The sequence below is a fragment of the Berghia stephanieae genome, chromosome 5, assembly GCF_034508935.2.
Source record: "Berghia stephanieae isolate SIO BIC M18660-M18661 chromosome 5, UCSD_Bste_1.3, whole genome shotgun sequence".
Lineage (NCBI taxonomy): Eukaryota > Metazoa > Mollusca > Gastropoda > Nudibranchia > Aeolidiidae > Berghia > Berghia stephanieae.
The window spans coordinates 59,756,277-59,779,247 of NC_088364.1; the positions used below are offsets into that span (position 1 = coordinate 59,756,277).

Genomic DNA, 22,971 nt, shown 5'->3' on the forward strand with positions numbered 1-22,971 from the left:
ATAGCCCATTAGTTTTTTAGAGGTTTTTTTTTTTTTTTGGTTTTTGAGATGACTTTCAGTTCCTCACAGACCTTCAGAGACATTAGGCCTCAGAGACATTAGGCCCATGGACCTGGGGTTTTTCCTGATTTCTAAAGTGTAAAATGGACAATAGCAATTGCCTGCTACTCTTTGGATAGGATGCTAGTTATCGCAAAGTACTTTCCTACAGATCTAACAGACCCAGCTACTGGGGGGAGGGGGGGTCAGAAAAAACTGTCAACTTCACCCGTGATCAACCTATTTCCCTTTGAATGTGAAGCAAGCCCTCTACCAACTGAGCTATTGAGACCCTTTCCTTACATATCCATAAATATAATTATTTGTAAGATTTAGCATAGCACAGCATGCGTATGTCTTCAACAAAGTACTGTTGGTAGTTCGTTTGACTCCCACTCTCCATGATATATGGCTCTAAACAAGTCACATTCTCCACATTCGCCTAACAGGTGTCGAGTCTCTTTCTATATGTTACGTGTTGCTGTTGGTCAGAGACCACTTGTAAAGCGCTTTGGGCACATTTAGTGAATATTGTGCTAAATAAAAGCTCTAATTAGTTAGTTAACCTTGCTTTAAGTCAACCAATCTTTCTGGTCCCACTTGTATTGACTTTATCAGGATTGTTACTTTGTGGAAACATACCAAATATAACAGTATTTATACCCTGTTTTCAAAAGGTCAAAAGTTTGCCCTGCTCGAAGAGAAAACAGTTTTGTCTCACATCTTCCGTCACTTCAACATCACGTCTGCACAGAACCGAGATGAGCTTCGCCCTGTAGGAGATATTATTCTACGTCCTGAGGAGGCCATCTACATAGAACTGAGTCCACGGAAGGCTGAACCATATTGATACACGAATGGGAATAGGAGGCAAGCTTAAGAATATTTTATGTCCGATGTCATTGATCTAATAATATCTTTGTGTGAAAACCAAATTACGTCATTCGCTGTGTACATGTAATATTTCATACTTTATTTCATCAATCCACGATATTACAGTTCTTATGATATTATATAATCTTAACAACGTCCATTGATTGAATTTAAAGTAGCTTGTCTAAAGGGTAACAGGCAATGTTACTAAGGGGCGAAGACAACCTCAATCATGGGAGTGATGATAATAATCATAATAAATTACATTTATATATATATATATATATATATTTATATATTATTATATATATATATATATCACATTTTCAATATTTCATAATGCTCAATGTGCCTAATAAGAAGACAAAAGTACATATGTAGCAGCTTTGAAGAAGATTAAAATACCAAACACGTAACGTTTCGGCCTCAAAGCCCTTTTTCAGCCAATAACAAAAACAATAAATATATGAATAGGTCACTTAAAATCCAGACAGACTCAAGTGCATCGGTTGTGATTGTGAGAAATCCACCGTAATCTAAATTTTACAAATCTTACACAGATTTCGCAATGCTGTCTTTTAAGATTTTATTTCCGTCTTATTTTCTTATTTTAAAAAATTAGATTCAAAACTAACATTAACATCCACAAATATTGTTGAAATTCTGATCTTGAATCTTGAACAAATTGATTGTATTTATTTCTTTTTTTAAAAGTAGATTGAAACATGTGTAATATTTTTGTTATTTACCGAAGGTGTTTGTCCAGCCAGATTTGCGATTAAATCTTGGGTCAAGACACTTTTCAAGATTGCCTTTTTAATAATTGTATTTTTGAATGTTTATTTTTACTACCTACTACTAGTGCTTGTGTGTTAAACCAATTTCCTTTATTAAATTATTAAATCAGTAGCTCAATAACTTCACAAAAATGCTTGAAGAAATCAAATAAATGATAGATATTTACAGATTGATTGTATTTTACTTACCAAGTTTTATTGTTTTAACAACCAATTTCTTTCATTTAAATACTATATAAGTGGCCATTATTGGCTCATTAACTTCACAAAAAGTCTTGAAGAAATCATATAAAAGTTGAATACTCACAGATTGATTGCATTTTACTTGCCAAGTTTTATCCAGGGGTCGGATTCTTCCTTAGATTCATGGAATTGCTCGTAAATTGTTTTTCTATCCTCGCATTTTATGTTTTCAATCCTCGGAAAAAGGATATTGGAAGATTGCTCAAAGCTTCTCTTTTTGTCTATCTTTAAGTCTTGAGTTTTGCTCTATCCGCAAAATTTTTCTTGGAAATTTTAACTGATGGAAAATTTACCTGTGAAATTTCCTTGGGGAAGCCCCCCCCCCCCCCCCCTTTTCCACTTGTTTATTGTTTTTACAGCACACATACCTTTTTTTTCTTTATTTTATTTTTAAATCTCATGAAGAATTTGTCAACGAAGTTTTATCATGTCTTCAATAGACAATTTTTGTTGTCTTGTTCGAAATTTATAACAGATGTGAGGGCAACAAATTCATTACTTACAATTTTATTTCATTTTTTTCTCCAAGGTTCCATGTTTTTAACAAAGTTGCTTTATACTGTTTTTTTTTTTAAAACTTATGTCGAAATATTTGTAATTAGAGATTTAATCATCATGTCCATTATTTTTGTCAAATGAATTTTGATATCACTTCAGAACAGTGTAATCGCATAAAGTCAACTCTCTTAAAATCAACTTCTGCTTAAAGTCAACACCTCTTGTTGGACCCAAATGTTCTGTTCTTTATTTAAGTATGTTCCATTGACAATAGATAAAATCAACCTTGCCTAAAGTCAACCAATCTTTCTGTTGGCTTTATGTAGATTCCACTTTATATCACTCAAGTATACCGACATCTTGTTACAATGGTGAAGGTAAAGCTCATCTTCATAACTCAAAAACTCCAAATTAATAATAATAATAATAATAATAATAATAATAATAATAATAATAATAATAATAATAATAAAAATAATAATAATAATAATAATAATAATAATAATATATTTGTTGAGCGCCCTTTCACGAGGAAGTGCTCAGGGCGCTTTACAGGGGCATCAGCAATTCAACTTGGAAAATAACAAAGTTTTTAGATGCTTTTTAAACATAGCTTCCAATAAAGAATGTCGTATTTCTTTTGGAAGTTTGTTCCAGAGGGAGAGCAACCTATCCTACTTGAGACATTTGAGCAAAAGTTTTATAGATCAAAATATACAACTAATATTGTAAAAAGCTAGTCGAATGAATGATAATGATAATAATACATAAATACAAAATTAATTTCCCAAAATATGAAACCTAAATCGTAAACACAATCATTCCTTTTTCCAAAATTAACATTTTTTTTAAAAATTGATCATTTATATAATGCAATATCCACTAAAGCTTCTCAAAGCGCTTTACAAGGGGTCCCAAGGCAACAGCAGCACTTAACATGTAGGATGAGACATGATGCCTTTTATGTGATGGAACAATTTTCTTTTTACAGAGACAACGCTGTTTACGGCCATGTACTCATTTTACACCCGAATATGGTGAGAGATTTTTAGTAAAAAGCCTTGCCTTTTTCAAGTCCTCATACATAAGCTCACGGTGTTAGGTGTTATTTGGCGTGCTGAAAATAACTCATTTATTAAATCCAAGGTCATGAAAGTGGAATCCAATATTATACAAGTGTTGATTTAGGTTGGAAAATCCAATTTTATAATATTTTAAAAAATGAATACACTTAAATGATATCCATAAATCCATTCTGTTATATTTATTTTGATGCATTCTTATGTAAAACTTTTTACTGTTATTCTGAACATACTGTGATGAAATAAATCATACATTTTATACGGAGATAAAAATTCCAGTTTTTGAATTCATCATCTTAGTTTCCATCAGTTTTCCAATTCCAAGAGGAAATTGATCTTTGAAAGATCGGTTCTTTGTTCTTTGTTGAGATTGGGCAGCATGACTCAGTAGTATGGTCTTTGCTTCATACTCGAAAGGAACAGAGTTCGACTTCCGACTTGCTGTATGGTCTTTGACTTTGAGTAAGTCACCTCGGCCTAGATCACAGCACTGAAGAGACCTTAAAGACAAATTTCTCACCATAGTAATTAATTAACTCTGAACTTTAAAAGCATGAGTTTTTAAAAAAATATCTTCTTAATTTATATTTTATTTTATTATATATACAAAAAGCTATTGTTTTATTTTCTCCAAATTCTCCTACACAGCTTATAATACTAATAATAATAATAATAATAATAATAATAATAATATAATAATAATAATAATAATAAAATAATAATAATAATGTTAATGATAATTATTTTAAAAATAATTTTTTTTTCTGAAATTCCTTACCTCGTATCTCAACAACTCAAAAGCTGGATAATTTGTTGTCAATAATTTAAAAGAGATTGATGAGTCAACAACGACTTGGCGTACTTTTCATCAGATCTAACAGGCCCAGCTTCTCAACCACTGCTGGGTGGACAGAGGCCGAGGGATCCGTGAAAACCTTGACTGCACCCGATATCAATACCAGCCCTTTTTTGTTTTGTTTTTAGGGTTTTACGGCACTTGTGTAAAAAGGAAGAAGATTGGATAGTAAAAACATTCTGGATAAACCATTAAATTAAAAGGACTTGAGGAAAAAGTAAGACAAGGGGATATGATTCAAATACAGAACAGTTGTAGATTCCAAGAGCTTACTATAAGCGTACTGAGTTTGAGATCACCTAAAAGTCTCACGCAGACACCAGCACAAGTCCCCACTTAGAGGAACACACTCAAATGTTTACAAATTATATGTTAAGAATTAAAAAAAAAACAGTTCATAACAGAGACTGATTTACAAGGAAAAAAATATCATCTCCCCAAAAAATAACTATGCATTTGGCTGTTTCCCTCCCAGCCAAGGACTCCGGCCAGGACAAAACCAAGAAATCTCATTCCAAGACAAAGACAGAGAGCAAATTGGAAAAAAAAGCTATAGGGGGAAATAAGGCACAGTAAGTGCCTCCCTGCCCACTATGGGAGGTCAGGAACCCCTACCAGTTATACCAGCCCTTTGCTTGACAGGCGAGTATTTTACCAACCAAGCAATAAGGATTAATACTCTTTTAAGAGATTTAAATCAAAATGCGTGGAACCACTCAAGCACCCCTTCCTCACTGGTGTTCATAAATAGGCCAAACGACCCGCTCTTGGAGTTCTGTTGTGAGTCCAAGATTACAGTGCTACACTAGAGAGACACCTGCTGGATATTTATAATGCACTTGTTTAAACCCACAAGGAGAGTTCAAGGGCCCCTTCCCTGGTGACGTCAGGATTTTTTTTTTCTGCTCCCTCGTCCACCCAGCAGAGATTGGGTCGGATCTGTTAGGTTTGGCAGAAAGTACTTTGAGATAAACTTAACGTTCTATTCATGCTGCAAAAAACCTTATGAGTCTAACTGTGATAGTATTACGCAATACCCAATCTTCCCTACTTAAGTTTTCTACTTGTACGGCTATGTGGTCTAGTGGTACGACACTCGCTTTTGGTTCGGAAGGTCCTGAGTTCGAGCCTCACTCAGCGCATAGTTGAGTCCTTGGAAAAGACTCTTTACTCACATTCTCTCACCATCCTCATGTGTAAAATGAGTACCTGGCCGTCAACAGTGTTGTCTCTGTTGGAAAAAAAAGGTGTAATATCGCCTAACAGGAATTGTGTTTCGTTCTACATTTTACGTGTTGCTGTTGGTCAGGGACCCAATGTAAAGCGCTTTGAGCACATTTAGTGGACATTGCGCTAAATAAAAGCTCTTGTTTTGTTTGTTTTTTTACTTCACTTAAACCTGCAGCAGACTTGGTCAAGACTGCAGTACTTGTGGCTATGTGATTTTGTGGAAGGTCCAGGGTATGAGAGTCCCTGTTAGAGCAGCGTATAGTTGAGTACTTGGAAAATGCCCTTCATTCAAATTCTCTCACCATACTCTGGTGTAAAATGAGTACCTGGTCTTTAAGATTTTTACGCCGCATTTAGGTCATATCAGCGCAAGTAAAAAGTAAGAACATTGGATACTAAAAACAATTATAGATTTACAATTACAATTAAAAGCACACAAGAAAAGTAAGATGTTTTTGTTTTGTTTTGAAGGGTTTTACGGCACTTGCAACACATTAAGGTCATATCAGCGCCAGTAAAAAGGAAGAAAATGGGATAGTAAAAAGGTCTAGAATTACAATTAAAGCATCCAAGAAAAGGTAAGATAAAGGGGAATTGATTCAAATAGGAAACAGATGTAGATTCCAAGAGCACACCATCAAAAGTACTTAGTTTGAGATCACCAAAAAGTCTCATCCAGACACAAGCACAGGTCCCTACTAAGAGGGATACATTCAAATGTTTACAAATCATATATAATATATAAACAGAACATAATACAGTGCATAACAGAGGGATTATTTACAAGGTAGAAAATATCATCTCCCAAAACTAACTACACATTTGACTGTTTCCCTGTCAGCCTGGTTATCCGGCCAGGACGAAATCGAGTAATCTCACTCCAAGACAAAGACAGAGAGCAAATTGGAAAACAGATATAGGGGGATAGAAGCGACAGTAAGTACCTCCCTGCCCACTATGGGAGGTCATTAACCCCACCCAGGAACCAAGTATAAACACAAAAGATTCCCTAAGATAATCACTTAAACATAATGTACATTTTATTTGTATGATCTGGCAATAACATTGTCATTCTCTCTAATATCGTAAAACTTTCTCTCATACAGTAAAACGATAGCAGTAAGCAATACAGTATTTATTACCCTTCGACTGTAGAAAAAAATGGACAAAAATGAATATATAACAGTTTCGCAAAAAATAATTACTAAATGTTTTGTATTTAAAACACCTCTTCAGCAAACAGTAAAAACATTATTTTTATATCAATATCCGTATTTAAAGTGATTGGATAATAACCGTATTACTGTTTTTGTTATTGGTTGACGAAGGGTTTTGAGGCCGAAACATTTCATGCTTGGTATCTTTTTTTTTCCCCCTTTTGAATCTGTTATATTTTCATTTTTGCACATCTTCTATTCACAGCCGGGGGGAGGGGGATTTATTTTTCATCAAAAATAGATTTAAGTTTTGGTTTGAATAAACCATTTAGAGTGCATTTGGTTGAAAGGGGGGGGGGGGGGAGGAATTGTAGTCTGAAATGGAGGGAGAAATTCCATTTGCGTCTGCCACTTACATTACAAACAGTAAATATTTATATACATAGTTGTTTGTTATCCTCACCTCATTTGGTTATTTTCTCCTTCACCTACTCCTTACAAAGTGATTCCAGCCAATTCCCCACACCCATATATACATGGCCATAGGGGGATAAAAAACACAGTAAGTGCCTCCCTGCCTACCATGGGAGGTCAGGAACCCCACCCAGACAGATTGTTTTGTTTTTAAGGTTTTTACGGCCCTTGTAACACATTAAGGTCATATAAGCACAAGTAAAAAGAAAGAAAATGGGAAAGTAAAAAGTTCTAGAATAACAATTAAAGCACCTAAGACTGTTCCCATCCCAGCCAAGGTATCCGGCCAGAGCCAGGACAAAACCAAGTAATCTCATTCCAAGACAAAGACAGAAAGCAAGTTGGAAAACAGATATAGAAGGGTGGAGGAGGTAGAAGACACAGTATGTACCCCCCTGCCCACTATGGGAGGGATGAGGGTTAAGGCAGTATAATTTATTATTTTTCCAAATATGGTAATGAAAAGGAAGACAGGTGCACAGTCCGTCTTATGGATGGATTTGACTTGGTTAGTGATAGTGAAAAAGGCAAAGAGTGCCTTCCAAATAATTACATTTTGAAAGTTATGTGCATGATTTATACGAAGAAAACATTTTTTATAGCAAAGCTGAGAACTACATCTATTAAATAATTTTTAAAAAAGTAATTTATCCAAAAAAAAACAAAAAAAAAAACAACAATTCTCCCAGCCATGTGAAAAAAAGCCCAAAATCTTGCATCACAGGAGTTTCACACATGGGCTATAACTAGAACTCTGCGTTTTCAGTGAGTTATCTAGTAGTACTGTCACAGTAAAGGTTGTTCACAATTATCTTATTAAATTTTATTTTATTAAGAACTGAATTCATCTCACTCCAGTTATATTTCGGTAGACTTAGATAAACTTTACCTTCTAATATTAGATCGTCTTTCCTTTTATAGCCTTCCCTCGAATTAATTTCTAATTAGTGAATACTTTTCGTTCTACATTCTGTCACGTAGCCATTTATTATAAAAGCTGATAGGTCTAATATTCTACACTCACTTTCTCTCCACAATCTATGCCGGACGGCCAGTCGCTCTATTCCTATATATATACTGGAAGATTTTTATCTTTTGGGACTTTGTAGATATTATATCTACACCATTAAGACGCCGGAGCTTTTAACTTTGATTGTATAATCTTCAAGGATCAAACCCAAGCCCGCTGTCAAAGGACTACACAATAACTTCTTACCAATTGCCTGGAAGTGGAATTTTACGAGTCCAATCCTGTTATCAGAGGAATAGATCATCCAAGCCCATCAACTGCCTGGAAACCTAAACTTATGAACCTGATGTAGTAGGGATGGAAACTGTTTGTTTTTACTAGTTGATGGGTGGATATATGTTATGCGCAGGATGTTGGCGCAAAATCATCAATTGAAGAAATTAAAGGTGTTATACAGATTTTGGAAGCGGAAACTTCGAGAGAGCAGGAGGAGGAGTTGTAGTTGAAGGTACTAAGTAAACGTGGCCTCTATCTGTCTAGGGGTATTCGATCAAGCCACGTCCCGGTTCCCAGATGGATTGTTGACTCTTGGAAAAAGAGGAATTAAAAACACAGAGATAAACTAAGGAATGAAATAAGCAAAGTAACTTAAGTTACACTAAAATAATATATCGTTTAATAAAGTAAAAGCAAGAGTCGAGTTTGATCAAACAATGATCAACATGCAATGACGATAACAACAATAACGACAACAATTACACTACATACTACATGCGTTACACAGTCACACACACACTATAGGTAGCAATCATTCGTCACGCGACAGCGATCACGACTCACAACATTATACCAACTGTCGTCGTCACCATCGACGCTGTCCGCGTCACAACATCACCATCGTCGTCGTCATCATTATCATCATCACCACCATCATCATCATCATCATCATCATCATCATCATCATCATCATCATCATCATCATCATCATCATCACATCACCAACACCAACATCATCATCATCATCATCATCATCATCATCATCATATTATAATCATCACATTCATCTGATGAGACCAGAGAGCAAACAAAGGTTATGTCAGATACGTCTAAATGCGCATCAAATATATACGGCCCCGAGCCGCCCCAAAACAACCAACATTCCTCTCTCAAATCATCACCAACAATTACTACAATGATTATTACCAATACCATCAATACAAAAGATGTATAAATGTATATAATGATAAACAACAATGATAACGAACGATCTCCTATCCCAAATCATTATGACAATAACAACATAACAACATTTGTTCACATACATAAGCATTTAGTATTCCTCAATATTAACATATTATGATACTAGAATATCATTTCATCAAAAAGTCAGCATAAACCTAAGTCTAAAACTAACTTTATTAAAGACCACAACGTGAGTCACCAATATGTAACTCACTCTGATATTTTCCTGTAATCATCATCAATTACACCTCCAGAGTCAATGAGTAACTTGTGAGTACATGACTGGCATACACCGTATGTCAGCGGTTTAACATGACTTCTGTCGTATTATAGACGACGTCATCAGCGATCTCCCACGTAATTACGAGTCAGGCCTGATTACATGATGAAGCCAGAGAGCCAACGAAGGTTATGTCAGATACGTCTTTTACGCATCAAATATACGGCCCCGAGCCGTCCCAAAACAACCAACGTTTCTCCCCCATCACCATAAAGACAATTCAATGTAATTATCTCCCGTAAAACATATATCGCCCCAGAGACAAGGACATGGTTACCATCCAGCGGCAACACCATACCTTCCAAGATAAGACTAACCAACGTACTCACAACGTTATCATTATCAATAGCATGTAAGACAAAAACATCAAATATCAAAATCATCATATATACCATAATTCCAGTCTTAATATTATTATTATTATTATTATTATTATTATTATTATTATTATTATTATTATTATTATTATTATTATTATTATTATTATTATTATTATTATTATTATTAACAATCTCTGAAATCTTAACATTATAAATTTAGTATAAGAAATATTCTGGCAGCAACTCACCTTGGAAAAAGAGGAATTAAAAACACAGAGATAAACTAAGGAATGAAATAAGCAAAGTAACTTAAGTTACACTAAAATAATATATCGTTTAATAAAGTAAAAGCAAGAGTGAAGCTGCACAGAACTGCTGCTCTTTATAAAGGCCTAAAAGGTATGTGGGCGGAAAGCCCTGGTGAAATTTTAGTTTCCATATAAGGAAATGTTGAAAGAGTTGCTAACTTTAACCACATAAAATTCTATAAAAATCAAGCTTTCCACCCAAACGGGATGGCTATGTCCATATAAGGTAACTTCGCTCTCCACCAATCGCTGCAACTTACAAAGGGGCGAGATGGGGAGTGAGGGGAAATGATAAACACATTCTACTCACAAATATACAAATACATAAAAGACGGGTATACCGTTAGCGTCTACCAAGCATGAATATTCAAATTCAATACATTTCTCACCAATGAGCGCAAAGGGATGTACCACAAAGAAGATAACATCAGAACCAAACAGTCTTAGGAAGAGTAGGTATGAGTCAGAGAGACAGGAAGAGAGAAGGACAGATAGGTAGATGAAGAAATAAATGAGAGAGAGAGAGAGAGAGAGAGAGAGAGATAGCGAGGGAGAGAGAGAGAGAGAGAGAGAGAGAGAGAGAGAGAGGGAGAGAGCGAGAGAGAGAGAGAGAGAGAGAGAGAGAGAGAGCTCGAGAGAGCTCAGACGAATGATCAGCAAGGTAATTCCAGCATCAAATATTAATATACAATCTCCATCGATTAATATTCATATTAACAATGCTCATGACATAAATCAAATACATTGAACACATTCACAATTTCATACGAACGATCAATACTCATAAACAAAATTGATTATTCAGTAATTCCAGTATTTAGATTAACAATATTGTCATACATTTGAGACAATACAAATCAAAAGATTTCAAAAAATCAAAAATGAATATATATCTGCATGTATTCGCTAATATCTTATATTATCTCTTCTACAACACAAAAATAAATCAACTAGTGCATAACCCAACAATCAGATAGAGATAGATATATGAATAGGTAAATAGATAGATAGATGGATAGATAAATAGATAAATATAGATAGATATATATATATAGATAGATAGAGAGAGAAAAAGTGTGTGTGTGTGTGAGAAGAGAGAGAGAGAGAGAGAGAGAGAGAGAGAGAGAGAGAGAGAAGGGAGTGTTAGTTCACACTTTCATACAACAGGACGCCATGTAACTGTAACACGATACACTTGAGTGAATGCAATCTTGCGTAGAATCACAATCAGACATTCCATCAAACACACAGTACAATGCTACGGTCCCTGGTTCAAATCCCACTATTATACATAATGACAATCAGAAATGTGGGGGTTACAAATGATGAAAGAACCCTCAAACAGACTGCTACCCAGGTATTTGAGATCTAAGAAACCTGGTTAAAAGTTAACAATCAACACACAGACATACTGGCACCCAGGGATTTGCGAGCTACGAAACATGATTTAAAAATTCAATAAACACACAACCAGACTAACAATAAGGTATTCGTAACCCTATTACATTACTCCCCCTGAGAACTGAAAACTCGTCCCGAGTTTTGACACTACACAAGTTCAAAATCATCATATCTGAAATACAATAACAACATGGTTTTATGTTATTACAATTGAATACAATCAAACATCTTTTGATTAACCATTTAACATGCCCTGACATAATTTAGGACACGTGTAAAACCCGGACATACGCCAGGAAGTTCTACTCAACAGCTCTATGATCTGAGAGAGTTAAACAAAAATAAAGCAAAAATAACTCATTTTGTAAAAAAAAGAAACCCTTGCAAACCCACACGTGTTACAAAGAGTTAATACCCAGCTACCCACAAATCTTATTTGTAATCCCCAGCCCACTATTTGTAATAGATAATGAAATCTGACAGATGAGCAGGTACCTTCGTTTGTCTCGTTGACCTTCGAGTGACTGTCTCAGTCTCGTCTCCATTGCATCTGTCAGCATCACCTGCAATGTCGTTATTGATATCAATGTCAATTCCTTTCAGTGGCAGTATCTACTCTGTTTATTCTGTCACGACTCACTGCACCGACCCCACTAAGTTCTGCGTTCAGCCCTCACTTCGCTGCTACACCTCTCTAATTTCGTCACACTGTCATTGTCATGAAGTGTCGCTCATGCGTCTGTCTGTTTGTATGCATGGATCATAGCTTGAATGGTAACCTAGGCGGGCTGAGACAGGCCAGCCGAAGAGAAAAACCGCAAGGTGTGTTTAGGGCTCAACGTATAGTGTGTTCACACTTGTGGAGTGTGTAACCGAAATTCCAACAAAGTTGCCATATTGGTTTTTATTAGACAAAGCGAATTAAGTTTGGTTACTGATTCTTTGTCAAAATATGATTCTTGGTTGAAATTCAGTTTAAGAGACACGTCTTTTAATATTTAGTGTCTAAAAATTAAAAGATATTTTAAACAACAATTTATATTCAACAAACCCAGCAAATCACACACAAAGACTTGATTCTTAATTGGCAAATATTTTTGGCTAATAAAACATCTCCTCTCTGACTATATACCGGTTTGGTACCGGCTTTGAATCTATGATTAGCCCTATGTCACATTTGAGTCAGATTTACTGAAGCTCTAACTTTTAATTCCTTTTCAACCACTGCATCCAAGTACAATGGAAAAGAAAGAGAATCGACTCAAAAGGGAAAACTTCATCGCCTTGGGACAAAAACTAGAGAGCGAATATAAAGTGACACCAAAGGAAGATATTGCCCAAATCAATGTCCCAAATCTCAAACCACCACCGTGGAAAAAGAAACAAAAATCCATAACCATCAACAAGAAAAACATTCGAAGCAATAATGACAATGCTCAAACCCTAAAGATGATCGATAAAAAATACCCAATGACCAACTGGATAAGAGTTTATACAGATGGCTCAGTTTCCGGCCCCCTCATGAATGGAGGTGCTGGTGCACTCATACACTGGACAGATAAAACAGAAACAAAAATATCTGTATCAGTGGGTTCAATGTGCACAAGTACTAAAACTGAAGAAAAAGCCATCCTCAATGCAACAAAAGAACTATCCAGAGATCACAGAATATACGGGAAAAATGTGGTTTACTTGACAGACTCTGATGATGCTCTCCGGTCTATTGAAAATTACCAGGACTCTGAAGCCGCACACACTGTGGAGGCCCTTGAGGGCTTATCTGATAAAACAGGAAAAATTGTGCTGCAGTGGATTCCAAGTCATGTAGGTATATATGGAAATGAAATTGCCGATCAACTGGCCAAAGAAGGAGCCCAGAAGGAACAACCGAAGTCGTCAATCACTTACCATCAGCAAAAGAAAATAATAAAGCTAAAAATAGACAAAGAAAGGAATGACACACACCTAGAACACAACAAGCAGGATCCAATCCATGCCATTCAGCGAAGTAGCCAAGTCACTCTATTCCGCCTCCGAACAGGACACAATAGACTAAGAGGACATATGTTTACAAAGCTAGGTATTGGAACAACCCCTTATTGCCCATGTGGAACCGACCATGAAACCACTTTACATGTGCTTATGGATTGCCCATTATACAACGTGCAACGTTCGAACCACTGGGTCACCCCTACAACACTCAACACAAAGCTCTATGGTGAGGCTGAGGACCTAAAGCGGACCACAGACTTCATAGCAGATATCGGACTGCAGCCATAGATGTCCATCAGAGGAACGAAGAAGAAGAAGAAGAATTCCTTTTCAAATATTTATACATTTAAACTGTGTTGTTGGAGTTTTAAATTCTTTATCCATATTGTTCCATACAGTAATTGTTTTGTAAAATGGGTAGAAAGCGCTCTGTCTTCAATTGTAGAACTGGCTACAGAGATCAACCTGCTGATCTGAAAATAACTGTGTACAAATTTCCGAAGGAAATTCAGAAACGTAAACAGTGGATTTCATGCTTACCAAATAAGCTTAACTTTGAAGATGTTACGGAACATATGGGAGTTTGTGCTCTACGTTGGCCTGATAATCCAAAAATGGTTCGTGTAGGACGATATTTTGTTCCAGTTGACCCACCTTCTGTTTTTCATAATGTACCCCAATCATGTGTACCAAGCTCGTCACAAACTCAACATCGGATTACTACAAAAGCCACTGCTGCCTCTCGAGCTGTTGATTTGGATGAGATGTCAGATTTCATGGAGTCTGATTTATTTCAATATGATTCTTTTCATGACAAATTTTGTTGTGAAGTTGGAAATTGTGGTGCCATTTTCACTCTTCCGTCAGGATCACATGATTCATATTTTATTGAGTAGTGAGAGGAAAGATCAAATTCACAAGTTTGCAGTATATTTTAAATACAACACTGGAACTAAAAATCCCACGGTGACTTATGAGATGTATCATTTGGGGAAACGTATTCGTCACCCATTCATCAGTGAGATTAAATGTTGGAGTCAGCTTGAAGAGTTTCTTCGATTTGTCAAAACAGAAACACCATTTGAAGTTACTGATAAGAAAGTCAACTTTTGTATCAGAAATCTTCAGCTGATGAATTCGTCGAAAAACTCAAGGCTTTACTCTGCAGAGGACCTGTTTTTAGCGTTTTCATGGTATGAAAAATCCCGTGCTTTGTATCTTGAACTTCGTAATCATTTACAATTACCATCTATTTCTACCATGAAAAGAATTACAAGTGTGGCAAATAACACCTCTGATGAAAATCTCTTTACGAATGTTTTTAATCATTTTGAAGAAAGATCCAGAAATTGTATTTTGATTATTGATGAAGTTTATGTCAAGGCATCAGTTTCATACAGAGGAGGAACCATTTATGGATATGCTGTTGATTACCCTGATAAATTGGCTACTACGTTTTTATGTTTTATGGTAAAGTGCTTTTTTGGATCAAGAACATTTCTTGTCAAACTGTTACCCTGTCATGCCTTAACATCTGATTTTCAGTACAGTAACACTATAAATGTCATTTCTACAATTGAAAGATGTGGAAGGAAAGTAATTGCAATAATAAATGATAACAACAGATTGAATCAAGCTTTTTTCAAAAAATTTCCTAAAATAAATGAATCATCTCCTTGGATTACCATGTCCCCAGTTGATCCTACAAGATCCTTATTTTTACTGTATGATACTGTTCACCTGTTGAAAAATATCCGAAACAACTGGATCACTGAGAAAACAAAATGTCTGAATTTCTACCCTTGTCATTCATCTGAACCAGTAACTGCCCAGTGGTCTGATTTGGAAGAACTTCATAATTCGAGACAGGATTTCTTGTAAAACTTTCAACTCTTTCCAAAACAGCATTAAACCCCACAAGTATTGAAAAACAGAAAGTTTCCCTTGTATTGGAAGTATTTTCAGAGAAGACAAGCTCTGCATTGAAATCGTCATCAAAGTCTGTCAGTTCTTGGATCAACACTGCCTTATTTATAGATGAAGTTTTGAAGCTTTGGAAAGTTTTTAACACGAAGTCTCCCTTTCAAAGCACTCGTTTTCGTGACCCAGATCGATTATGTATTGAACTTTCAGAAGCTGGTAGTCATCAATTGAATATCCTGGATCAATGGGCACTGCTTGCTGACCGGATGACAGCATCAAGTCCTGTTCTAAGGGAAAAATCCTTCACAAGAGACACAGCAAATGCTTTAGCTTGAACCTGCAGATGCCTTATTGACTTATCAAAGTACCTCTTGACACAAAACAACTCTGTCCATCATCAATATGTTGCCATTGGTTTCTTCCAACAAGATGTCATAGAGAAGCATTTTGCTCATTTTAGGATGTCAGCTGGTTGCAATTTTTATCTAACAGCTCAAGATCTTTTGAACTGTCATCATATAGACAGGGCCAAACTTTTTATTGAATTTGAGAAGGATATTGATTTTAACTCGGAACTTCTCATCATTGACGACCTTCCGCTCACTACTAACACACTATCATCTGATGAGAAAATGATTCTTTATTATATCGGAGGCTATGTGGCCCTAAAGGATGAAAAGTTGCGAGGAGCAGATGGAGACGTGTTCCCTGAAGATGTCAAAGTCTACACTGAGGAAATGGACAGAGGTGGTCTAAATTACCCTTCGACCGCAACTTTTCATCTTATTCTATACTGCTACACTTTTTTAAAAATGTCTGGAGAAATGCATTGTCGTTCAAGACTCGTAAGAATTTTTCAAGATTTTCCAGCACTGTTTCATTTGGATGTTGTTCTCAGCAAAATTTCTACACGCAGAATTGTAAATATTTTATTGAAACGTTTCTGCACTCAAGCTGACAGTGACAATAAAATCCAACAACAAAGAAGGAAAATAGCCAAACTGTCATCTTTGTAGTTATAATAAATTATTTATACTCATTTTCCCAGCCTCACAAGTCCTATTTCATGCATTATTATACTTTTGAATCTTTTAATGGGCCATTGGCGGTCCCAAGCCCGCAGCTGAATGCATACCTTTTTATATGCGTTCAGTAACTCAGAGGGAAAGATTCTGTGTTTATTCAAATGGATATATATTAAATTGTGCAATTATCAAGGTAAGACATGTTTTATATTTTGATACTTATTTTTCTTCTTTCATTCAATTTTTTTTCTCTTTTTCTTTTTTTTTTTAAAACTTTTGTGTTTGTTTTACTAATGTGATTTATCAAAAACAGAGCTTAAACTACAAAAATATATTTACTATTTGAAAAATTAAAAAAAAAAAACATTTATTTTTCTCTTATTATTATATAAAAAATCGGTCTCAAAAATATTGTGAAAAGAAAACAAATTCCGACCAAGATAGCGCGAGTGCAGTAACACTAACACAGCGACTCGCTCGTACCTTACGCTGAGCCCTAAACGAAATCGCGACACGGTGTGCTGAGCTGGCCTGGGTCGGGTCGCTTAGATGGTAACCCATTGCATTTTGTCATACATACTTTGCACTAATAACTACCGCACCTCTTCGCCACCTCATCGTCTTCGTCTTAAACACGTCACTTACAATACCACTATCTATTGATATGCGCCTTTAATTTCTGTTCCAATGTCCATCAGAATCTTCCCGCTTATTACCTCAGTGGTACAAATCTGGACCTGCTTTATCTTAATGTCCGAGTTTAAAAAGCATAGTTGCCTGTCAACCACACCCAGCCATCCGTTTTTACATTGGCTCCCCGCATCCTCCCCAAGAAGATACTTGCCACGCACAGACCACTGCTTCTTTAACAGAGCATCCCGCTCCCTGTCAGTCAGCCTGCCGTATAAAAGATGCTGAGATTAAATTGACAACGTCGGCAACTCCACCACCCATCTACGTCGGGCCTTCATAACATGTTAAATGTTAGAATATAAGAATCAGAAATAATAAGGACATGGCATATAATCAATAGTAATGAGAAATATTCTATCGAACCTTGTGAAACTAAAGCGAGTAGAAGCAAAAACATAAAATATCCGTATACAAGTCTCTATTTTTAAACAACTTTTAGTAATTATCCAGAGTTCTAAAAGCAAATCTTATCGCATCTGACCTATTCAACTGATAATTGACTCCATTTTTAAAGCCATACAATGAGCTTATTAGTTTTAATTATGATCCCATTATTACAACTAAACATCTAATCAACACATTACAATTAATTTCTCACTTCTCACATGGGGTTATAATGTATCAACTAAATTGTTCCAAAAAAAAAATAGATGTCGTGTGAAGCTTCACACTGCCGTCTGCTGCAGCCCCACAACTCACAGGCATCTGGCACTTGTCCAGTCTTCTTGGCGGATCCAGCCAATCATGTGTAGACCTTTCCATCTGACGTCAGGTTCCATGCGCCCCAGCCACTTGTCTACCATGGCAGATCTGTTAGTCATCTGCCCCAAGACCATGCTGCTGACGCCCCACTCTGGCACCTGCACTGTCACACACTTAAGTCTGGTCACATCTGCTGCCACACACCCTTCCGACCCAAGGGAGAGTCCAGGCTTCCATCCGTCACTGCTGCCAATCACAGACACCTTCAGGTTGTCCACCGTTCTTGTCACGTCCTCCTCTGCCAGAAACGATTCGTTGTTCCACCTCCATCTTCGTTCACACGTTAATGTTGGTTTTGTTGACAAATCTGTTGTATCATCCATCATGATCCCGGACGAGCCCCCAAATGTAGTAGGGATGGAAACTGTTTGTTTTTACTAGTTGATGGGTGGATATATGTTATGCGCAGGATGTTGGCGCAAAATCATCAATTGAAGAAATTAAAGGTGTTATACAGATTTTGGAAGCGGAAACTTCGAGAGAGCAGGAGGAGGAGTTGTAGTTGAAGGTACTAAGTAAACGTGGCCTCTATCTGTCTAGGGGTATTCGATCAAGCCACGTCCCGGTTTCTTGGAAAAAGAGGAATTAAAAACACAGAGATAAACTAAGGAATAAAATAAGCAAAGTAACTTAAGTTACACTAAAATAATATATCGTTTAATAAAGTAAAAGCAAGAGTCGAGTTTGATCAAACAATGATCAACATGCAATGACGATAACAACAATAACGACAACAATTACACTACATACTACATGCGCTACACAGTCACACACACACTATAGGTAGCAATCATTCGTCACGCGACAGCGATCACGACTCACAACATTATACCAACTGTCGTCGTCACCATCGACGCTGTCCGCGTCACAACATCACCATCGTCGTCGTCATCATCATCATCATCACCATCATCATCATCATCATCATCATCATCACATCACCAACACCAACATCATCATCATCATCATCATCATCATCATCATCATCATCATCATCATCATCATCATCATATTATAATCATCACATTCATCTGATGAGACCAGAGAGCAAACAAAGGTTATGTCAGATACGTCTAAATGCGCATCAAATATATACGGCCCCGAGCCGCCCCAAAACAACCAACATTCCTCTCTCAAATCATCACCAACAATTACTACAATGATTATTACCAATACCATCAATACAAAAGATGTATAAATGTATATAATGATAAACAACAATGATAACGAACGATCTCCTATCCCAAATCATTATGACAATAACAACATAACAACATTTGTTCACATACATAAGCATTTAGTATTCCTCAATATTAACATATTATGATACTAGAATATCATTTCATCAAAAAGTCAGCATAAACCTAAGTCTAAAACTAACTTTATTAAAGACCACAACGTGAGTCACCAATATGTAACTCACTCTGATATTTTCCTGTAATCATCATCAATTACACCTCCAGAGTCAATGAGTAACTTGTGAGTACATGACTGGCATACACCGTATGTCAGCGGTTTAACATGACTTCTGTCGTATTATAGACGACGTCATCAGCGATCTCCCACGTAATTACGAGTCAGGCCTGATTACATGATGAAGCCAGAGAGCCAACGAAGGTTATGTCAGATACGTCTTTTACGCATCAAATATACGGCCCCGAGCCGTCCCAAAACAACCAACGTTTCTCCCCCATCACCATAAAGACAATTCAATGTAATTATCTCCCGTAAAACATATATCGCCCCAGAGACAAGGACATGGTTACCATCCAGCGGCAACACCATACCTTCCAAGATAAGACTAACCAACGTACTCACAACGTTATCATTATCAATAGCATGTAAGACAAAAACATCAAATATCAAAATCATCATATATACCATAATTCCAGTCTTAATATTATTATTATTATTATTATTATTATTATTATTATTATTATTATTATTATTATTATTATTATTATTATTATTATTATTATTATTATTATTATTATTATTATTATTAACAATCTCTGAAATCTTAACATTATAAATTTAGTATAAGAAATATTCTGGCAGCAACTCACCTTGGAAAAAGAGGAATTAAAAACACAGAGATAAACTAAGGAATGAAATAAGCAAAGTAACTTAAGTTACACTAAAATAATATTTTTTTTTTTTTTAATTTTTTTTTTTAGACCCAGGCCATACTATCTAATGACCCTCTTAATTAGTAAAAATTGTATTTGTTAGGTTAATTATTATGTGTTTAGTAGTAGTAGCAGTAGGAAGGCTTTGGCATTAACTGCTTATGTATCGTACGTTACGATAATAATATAATTTTTTTTTTTTTTTTTTTTTTTTTTTTTTTTTTTTTTTTATATAAATGAAATAATGGTTGAAATATTAATGTTGCCTAACGCGTTCATGGAGGGTGGGGGGTTAATTGGGCAGTTGGTCAGTTAGAGGTTATATTGGGTTGGTGGGTTGTAATAAATTTTGTTATTTTTTTTAATTTTTTATTTTATTTTTTTTAGATGATTTAAATTAACAATTAAATAGCTGTTCATGGTTGGATGTGGAGAGTAGATAAAATGTGTTGCGATTGGTGGATGACAGAGATCCTGTACCAATCGGTTTATTGATGATTCAGGGCTGTTTGTAATGTTGTTTAGATAGATTGTCTGGGACTGACAGAGGTTTAGTAGGGGGGGGGGGGGGGTGTTGGATTCTGAGGGTTTTGATTGGTGGGAGTTGAAAGGCTGCAGCCTATCAGCTGATCGGAATATTCGAACTTCTGTAATATGGGGTTATTGTGGAAATGAGTTTAGGTTTAGGTTTTAGGTTGGATGGGGGGGGGGGGAGGTTTCTGAATTGCTTCTGTTGTTGGGATGGTGAATACACGGGTCAAACGTCTTGTGGGTTTATTAATTGTTGTGGTCGGTTGATGTTCTTGGGCTATTGCTAAATTATGGGAGTAGATTGGAACTGGTGATGAAGGTGGTTATGCTTTTAAAAGGAAAACTTTTGATTAATTTGTTAGTAACCTATTCCCTTGCTCCCTTAGGAGTCCAAGGGTGGCCACCCACTTTCCCGCTCTCTAGCCGAGCGTCATTCGCTGCTTCAACTACTGTGCACGTGGTCTTTCCCTATGCAGCATTGGTTATTTTATTATTCTATGAATATAGTTAATTTTTCGATAAGGTTAGAATCGTGGGGGGGGGGGGGGGGGGGGGGCAGTTGTGACTGTGGGCGTACAAGGTGTACGTTTTAATATTATAAATATTGTAAATATTCTTCTTTCCGAGTCGGCCCCGACTGATCTCATCTGCATACATGTGGTCCACGGCAGTCTAGACGCCGCAGCGCAATTGTTTCAGCCGCGCTTCAGGCGGGTTGGGCGGGACTAGACCCCTCCGGCATGCTGCGCGGCACACACATTACCCCGCGCCGTCTCTGCCGGGGGCCGTTGCGCCGAGTTCGCCGGGGCCGCATCGGAAAAAAAAAAAAAAAAAAAAAAAAAAAAAGGGGGGATTATATCTTACTAAACACTTGTGTCACGTCCTTTCCTTGGAGGTTTGTTATTGTTATTTTTTTTTTTTTTTTTTGTTTGTTGCTTTAGGTCTCTTCCAACACAATTGAGGTTATATGAGAGACCGCTGAAACAAAAAAAACAAGCAATCTAACAAAAATAGTACAAATGTCAATCAAAAGCATAACCTAAAGATATCATAAGCTAAATTATAAATAACCAAGAACAAACAGGCAGAGGATTTACAGAAAAAAAATATCCCCTGTCAAAAATACAATCACAAACCAAAGAAGTAGGATAGGCTAGTAAAGAGAAGAAGAAACGACATCACTATCGGATCGTACACCCATGCGAACATCATAGGTATATGATTCAAGGGTGATGCTCCCATCCAACCACCCGCTTATTGTTATTTTGTTGAGTTTAGTATAAGTAGGAATTTTTAGGTGGGGGGGGGGGGGGGTGTTGTTTTGTGCAGGACCATTATTACATACAATACATGACCGACATCATATTAGACTATACGGACAACATACCAAATGACAACATCCGAGAATGGTGGGACACCCTCAAACAGACCATACAAACGCTAACACAAATGATAGGGAGAAAAGTACAAGACAAAACCAACAGAAAGGAAACAAAGTACAAAACAATCATCAACATAGACAGGGCGCGTGACAACAAAACAGAAATACAAACACAACCACATGTTACTAAAGCAATAGAAAAACTGAAAGAAATTGAACAAAGAAAATTCAGAGGCCACAAAGTAAGAAGCACATACAAAACACGCAACGACTACACTGATTTAAACGACACAATAGCACGAATAGAAAACGAACTACACAATAGACGACATATAGACAAAATCAGAACAACAGATGGGCAAATAACAAAAAACGAGACAGAAATCCTTGAGACCTTCTACAATTTTTACAAACAACTATACACAAGTGGCGAAATATCAACAGATATACAAGACCACTACACCGATTATACAAAGAAGTTGACAGACGAACAGAAAGAACAATTAGATACAGAGATCACAATAGAAGACCTACAACACAGCCTAGAGAACATGAACACAAACAAATCCCCAGGCCCCGATGGACTAACAGTAGAATTCTACAAAAGTTTCTTCCCTCTCCTTAAAAAACCCCTCCTAGAACTGACTAAAGAAATACACAAAGAAGGACAATTAACGAACAGCCAAAAGATATCATACATAACCCTCATACCCAAAGAAAGCAACACAACAGACGTCAAACAATACAGACCCATATCCCTCCTAA

General features: G+C 36.4%; 2 protein-coding genes across 8 annotated transcripts in view; one reads left to right on the forward strand and one right to left on the reverse strand.

Annotated features, from left to right (window-relative positions):
* LOC144973338 (cytochrome P450 4V2-like) overlaps nt 1-1,165 on the forward strand; it is a 38,249-nt gene extending 37,084 nt beyond the window's left edge. For all 4 annotated transcript variants that reach the window (XM_078915637.1, XM_078915635.1, XM_078915636.1 and 1 more), the window contains exon 12: nt 717-1,165. In XM_078915637.1, coding sequence (XP_078771763.1) covers nt 717-889 — 173 coding nt within the window. In that variant the 3' untranslated portion in view covers nt 890-1,165. The remainder of the gene's footprint in view (nt 1-716) is intronic.
* A 5,466-nt stretch (nt 1,166-6,631) lies between these two features.
* On the reverse strand, nt 6,632-22,168 carry LOC144973339 (uncharacterized). Of its 4 annotated transcripts, none has more exons than XR_013645535.1 (4): nt 21,690-22,168; nt 18,103-18,734; nt 12,266-12,333; nt 6,632-8,806 (listed from the first exon to the last, which is right to left on the reverse strand). XR_013645535.1 is itself a non-coding variant. In XM_078915639.1 (3 exons), exons 2-3 carry the CDS (start codon nt 18,489-18,491, stop codon nt 12,330-12,332), a joined length of 393 nt encoding a protein of 130 aa, XP_078771765.1. In that variant the 5' UTR covers nt 18,492-18,734; nt 21,690-22,168; the 3' UTR covers nt 6,632-12,329. The 4 variants fall into 4 exon arrangements, 1 of the variants encoding a protein (XP_078771765.1); XR_013645534.1 differs by having other exon boundaries at nt 12,266-12,549; nt 17,268-18,734; XR_013645533.1 differs by having other exon boundaries at nt 6,632-12,549; nt 17,268-18,734.
* Nucleotides 22,169-22,971: the final 803 nt, after the last annotated feature.